Below are 6,175 nucleotides of genomic sequence, written 5' to 3' on the forward strand. Positions count from 1 at the left end.
TTCTTCTGTTGAGAGATCTCTGTTCAGCTCAGTGCCCCATTTTATAATTGGGTTGATTAGCCTTTTACAGTCTAGTTTCTTGAGTTCTTTATATATTTTGGAGATCAGACCTTTGTCAGTTGCGGGATTGGTGAAGATTTTCTCCCAGTCAGTGGGTTGCCTTTCTGCCTTAGCGACAGTGTCCTTTGCTTTACAGAAGCTTCTCAGTCTCAGGAGGTCCCATTTATTCAATGAGGCCCTTAGTGTCTGTGCTGCTGGGGTCTGTTTGATTTTTGTTAGCTTGTTCCACTACTGTTGAATTCCTCATTCTTGGCTGTCTGCTTTCTTTCCCTGACAGTCACAAAACCAAACCATTTTATACCATTTCCCAGACTTTCTTGGAAGGGATGCTGTCTGTCACCATCCCTGCATCATCACGTTATTCCAGATCACATTAGATTATTCATCCAGTCAATTGACAAACATTCTATGAAAATGCTCTATTGATTGCCAGTAGGAACATAGAAAAGTGACCATATAACGGTTTCTAACTTCCAAGGAAAGCTCCAACTTTAAAAGCTTCATGGAGCATCTGGAAGCATTAGTCACTTGTGATTAGGCAGGCCTGTCTCCTGACCCCACCTGGCTAATGAATCACTATACATATACAATCTGGTTTCATTCCTCCTGCCATCTACTCCAGAAGTGAAAGCCTTAGAACCAGCATTCCTTAGATTCTGTGTGTCAGATATTAGGGTTCTGCCAGCTGAGACCCAGGGCCAGGAGACCTGACCCTCAGCTCTGTGTTCTGTTGCAGAAATGGCAGCGACGATTCTTCATCCTGTATGAGCATGGCCTTCTGCGCTACGCCCTGGATGAGATGGTAAGTGTCCTCAGTATTCCCTGATCCTGGCCATGCTCTCCTCAGGCTCCTCAGCTGTGGCACTGCTGGCCACATCATATGTGAATGCAGCCCTACTCAGGCTTCTGTTTAGGAGTCTTGGATGTTTTAAAGGACTTGTAGTACGAAGTAGAAAATACTCTTAAAACCCAGATCTTGTGCTTCAGGCTTGCTTGTTGTTGGTTTTTTTTTTTTTTTTTTTTTTTTAAGCAGTTGTTGGTGAGAGGAAACAGTGAAGAATGAAGTAACTTTTGTTCAAGGTTGGGGAAAGTCCTGGAGATCAGCAGGGTTTGCAGAGATGGTGTTCCTACAGGCCTGAGTGGAGACAGGCAGGCTTATGTTCTGTCTTCCTAGGACTGTCCCACTAGATGTTGGTATAGATTTCTTTTTAGCTGGCACTGAGGTCTGCCAGTCCTGTGATCAGAGCAGAAGACCTTCTTTCTTCTCCTTCACTACCTGGTTTTCTGCCTGCATCATGGGTGGGGTAAGTGCTTGCTGCTCTTGTTCCAAGGCCAAACCCCCAGTCCAGTCAAGTAGAACAGAATGCCTGCCTCTATTTCTACCCATGTCACCCCCCTTTTCTTAAAGGAAATTTCTCTCTCCTAAATGAAGCATTGGTTGCCTCCTCCTCTGTCTTTTGAGTAGACAAGTGTGTGCAGGTATGCACTGTGGTGCCTGTGAAGACTGGGACCCCCCAGGAAAGTCTAGTCATGCTGTTTCAAATAGATTGGTCCACTTGCTGCACCCAGAGCAGGTTTCTCTCCTCTCCTCTCCTCTCCTCTCCTCTCCTCTCCTCTCCTCTCCTCTCCTCTCCTCTCCTCTCCTCTCCTCTCCTCTCCTCTCCTCTCCTCTCCTCTCCTCTCCTCTCCTCTCCTCTCCTCTCCTCTCCTCTCCTCTCCTCTCCTCTCCTCTCCTCTCCTCTCCTCTCCTCCTCCTACCCTCCCCTCCCCTCCCCTCCCCTCCCCTCCTCTTCTCTTGGTTTCTCTGTAGCTTTTGGAGCCTGTTTGGGAACTAGTTCTTGTAGACCAGGCTCACTTTGAACTTGCAGAGATCCTCCTGCCTCTGCCTCACAAGTGCTGGAATTAAAGGCGTGCACCACCACCGCCCGGCCCAGAGCAGGTTTCTTGACTCTGATGCTGTGAGACCCTATAGTGTGAGTTAACTGTCTGCAGGGACTTTGCAGAGGGTTAGGACACTAGAATCTGGGAAATGATCATTAGCATTCACATGTGCCAAGCAGGCCCCTTTCCACCTATGCTTTTTAATGTGGCATCTCACTCCTTTTATTCTGAGATCATTAATGGGCATGATATTGTACCTCTAGCCCCCCCCCCCCAACTGTCACCTCATTGATTGCTTAAGATTTTTTCCCCATTGTTCCTTTTGATGAACCTGAGAGTGAAGCACGGGGGGTTTTGCTCAAGAGCCATCTGTGAGCCAGAGTAATTTGAAGTGGGCACTGACAGTGACCCAGTTAGAAACAGGAACAGGTAGACATGCATGATGTTCTCCGAGTTCAGGAGGTACGGACGGCAGACTCTACTCCTCTCTTGCTGTCCTCCTGTCTTAGCTGTCAGTGGGCAGCAGCTCTGGGATAGGAGTTAGGTCTCCCATAAGCCCCGGTCTTAAGTTCTGTAACTAGTGAAGAGTGTTGGAACCTCTAGAGGTCATTTGATTATGTGTTGGGTTCAGACCATGAGCGTCTGACAGTCAGCACAGGGATTCTTTATGTAGGCCCCACTGAAACCTAGAAGAATTCATTATTCCATTGATTCAGTCACATCAGCACAAAGAGAGTGGCTGCTTGCTGCTGTCCTTAACAGTGCTTCTTAATAAGACCATTGAGCCAGGTGTGCTGACACTTTTTGGTCCATAGCATCTCCCAGAAACCTGATCTCTATTACTGCAATGAAGACCATGATTAAAAACAACTTGGGAAAGAAAGGGTTTATTTGGCTACAGGTCCTGATCATAGTCCATCATTGAGGGAAGCCAAACAAAGAACTTAAGCAGGGCAGGAACCTGGAGACAGGAAAGGAAGCAGTGATCAGTGAGGAACACTGCTTACGGACTTGATCTCAGTTTGTACTTTTGTACAACACAGGACCACCTGCCCAAAGTGCCACTGCCCATAGTGGACTGGGCCCTTTCATATTAATCAAGAAAATGCCCCACCAACTTGCCTACCAGACAGTCACATGGATGCTTTTTTTTTTTTTAATTATGGTTCCCTCTTCTCAGATGACTCTGAACTTATGTCAAATTGGAAAACTAAAATAAAATAGCCAGCGTACAGGGTATGGGTTAAGGCAGAGGTGACTCTGTGTCAGGACTGTGAGAAAGAAAAGGAGGAAAAACTTGAAGAAAGGACATTTCGGGGCGGGGGGGGCATCCAGTTCCAAAAGTGTTTGTGCATGGGCCATTTTTACATGTCCTTGTATCTGGAAAGACAAATCATGTAGCCAGTTGATGTTTTTCTTCCCAGACCAGGGTAGTGCACATGGCCTAGTACTTCTGAGAGTGAAGTGGCAGAACCAGCAGTGGCAGTCATGTTGAAATGTCTTCTAAAGTATCACTTTGTAAGACTTTTCCATGTTGCATCAGGAAGCTCACATAAAAGCTACAAAGGAGGCCACCACAGTGAAGACCAGGCAACAGGAGTTAGTCAGGATAGGGGCCAAGAAGGAAGAGGCCATTTCAATAGAAGTCAGGAAGGAAGTAGCATGAGGGTTCCTCTTGCTAGGACTGAGGGTGAGGGGAACTTACCCATGCCCTCTGGTCTGCAACATGTCAGGGTTGTTTACCATTTGTAACCATTCCCTGGGGCAAGAAAACATGTTGTCCTCTACCACCCTCTGCCCATTTGGATGAGACCTGAGAATAGACAGATGCCTGTGTTTGCTCTCATGAGAACTTTTACTATGTTCTTTCTGATTGCCTTTTAGAGCCATGGTCTTCAGTGGGGTTAGTGTTCCTCAAGGCTATGGCAGTTGTGTGGTTTGGTTGAAACAACCAGAGTAGTGATGCTATTGGTATATACCAGTGGGAGGCCAAGGATGCATAAGACATCGCCCACAAAAAGGAGAATCAGCTTAAAGTTTCTGTAATGACCAGACTAAGAAAGTCTGAATTATTTGGCCGGTGACTTATTTACACTTTTTTAAACTTAAAATGTTTGATTTGTTATTAATTATTAACACAGGACACAGAACTTACCCATTTCCTGGATTGGGATAATAGATGACAGACTAGGGTTATCTTACAGCCTTTCTTCATTTTGAGAGGTTTCTGTGGGACCCTCTGTACCTCTCCTGCTTGTGTGTGCAACTCACTCAGGGAACACATCCATATTTCCCCCCCTCCCCAAGACAGGGTTTCTCTGTAGCTTTGGTGCCTATCCCGGAACTAGCTCTTGTAGACCAGGCTGGCCTTGAACTCACAGAGATCCGCCTGCCTGTGCCTCCCGAGTGCTGGGATTAAAGGCGTGCGCCACCACCGCCCAGCACGTCCATATTTCCTATGGCATTCTTGGATCCTGGTACTTATGAAGTACCCCCATCTGGGTGCTTGCATCTAAAAATAGCATCTTTCAGCAGTCTGTGACTGCCTCTGGTCCTCTTGTTATGCTGGCTAAATGGCAGCCCTCACTGGTAGCCTGCCCTTCCCAGCAGATTGACTGCACCAGTAAGTTGTAGCATTTTATGGCTGACTTCCTCCCTTAACACTTAGTCACAATCTGTTTCAAGTTGTCATTTTTCTGTTATACATTATCCTCCCTCCCTTCCTCCTCTCTCTCTCTCTCTCTCTCTCTCTCTCTCTCTCTCTCTATCTCTATCTCTATCTCTATCTCTATCTCTATCTCTATCTCTATCTCTCTTTTCTTTCTTGTTTTTCGAGACAGAGTTGCTTTGGAGCCTGTCCTGGAGCTAGCTCTTGTAGACTGGGCTGTCTTCAAACTCAAAGAGATCCACCTGCCTCTGCCTCTGCCTCCTGAGTGCTGGGATTAAAGTCGTGCACCACCACCACCACCACCACCACCACCACCACCACCACCGTTTTTCTTTTAAATGCTTTTTACCAGCCAGACTTCAGGTTTCCACTGTGATTGGGGTCTTGATAATTCTTGATTTCTTTTCATATTGTCTAAGTGGGGTTCAGTGGACCAGGCATAACAAGATATGTGGAATTAGCGCTTCCCAGCTGTGGTGAACTAGAAAGTAGGGTAGTCCCAGAAGTGTTGTTGGGAATGTGATAAATTTGAATTTCTCTCACAAAAAGGGGAAATAATGATATCCAGAAAACACTTAAGAAATAGTGAAGAAAAGACATCCCCTAGCCCTTGGCTGGGCTGTGAAGCAACGAGTGAAATGCCTGATGGTCACAGTGTCCCCTCAGGAGGTGGATAGTAGCACTAGCTCTGGGAGCTTTAGGACTCTGGATGGCTAAGTAGGACAGTTAAGGTCCCTGGTCTGACCATTGCCTTTTCAGGCAGAGCTAAAATGGCACTCACTTTTGGGAATCTTTCTTTTCCTTTAGTGTGTGTGGAGTCCAGGCATTATTTCCCTAAAAAAGAAGAGAAGCTTCCAGAGTGTTTGTTGAAGTGAGGGGCATGATGGCCCACCGACATAATGGAGCCTGAAGAGGCTAGGCCTATTGCTTTTCAGGAGAGTACAAGCAAGGAGCCTGAAACCCCACTGTTGCCTAGCCTTTCCTTTTTGCTCCATATCTGGATCATATAGGAACTGATACAATACTAAAGGCCTACTTGCATCTGACAAGAAGTTCTGGGCGCCATGATGGGCCTTTTCTCTTCCTATCCCCACATACAAGTAAGGCAAGCAGATGGCTGAATGCTTTGTTGTTTTTTATTGTGGTAAAATACACTTGACATAAAACTCACCCTGAGCACATAACACAAAGTACAAAAGGTGGTAGTGAGTACACATACAGCTATCGCCATCCAAGTGCACAAGAGCTCTGTTGTCTTCTTAGCAGAAATTGTTCCCAGTAAGACCCTAACTTGCCCCTTAGCCCCATTCTCTGGCTTGTGTCTCAGCTTGATTCCATCAAAAGCCTCATACGGGTTGGTGTCCCTTACCATAAATGTTTGAGTCAGGTGAAGTTTAGTATTTTGGATTTTTTTCCCTACATTTGGGGGTATTTACATTGATATTACATGATGTCAAGGAGATGAGACAAAGTCTAAATAGAAAAATGATTTATGTTTCAACTATATCATGTATACATAGCCTGAAGACAATTTTATTATATATATATGTGTGTGTATATATATAT

General features: G+C 45.7%; 1 protein-coding gene across 7 annotated transcripts in view; it reads left to right on the forward strand.

Annotated features, from left to right (window-relative positions):
* The window catches only part of Mprip (myosin phosphatase Rho interacting protein), a 133,223-nt gene that overhangs the window by 39,104 nt on the left and 87,944 nt on the right, over positions 1–6,175 (forward strand). For 6 of the 7 annotated variants that reach the window (XM_050163567.1, XM_050163569.1, XM_050163568.1 and 3 more), the window contains exon 3: positions 797–862. The exons of the other annotated variant lie outside the window; for it this stretch is intronic. In XM_050163567.1, coding sequence (XP_050019524.1) covers positions 797–862 — 66 coding nt within the window. The remainder of the gene's footprint in view (positions 1–796; positions 863–6,175) is intronic. 7 annotated transcript variants of the gene reach the window in all.

The sequence above is a fragment of the Alexandromys fortis genome, unplaced genomic scaffold (genome assembly GCF_014885135.2).
Source record: "Alexandromys fortis isolate MF-2015 unplaced genomic scaffold, M_Fortis_MF-2015_v1.1 scaffold_149, whole genome shotgun sequence".
NCBI lineage: Eukaryota > Metazoa > Chordata > Mammalia > Rodentia > Cricetidae > Alexandromys > Alexandromys fortis.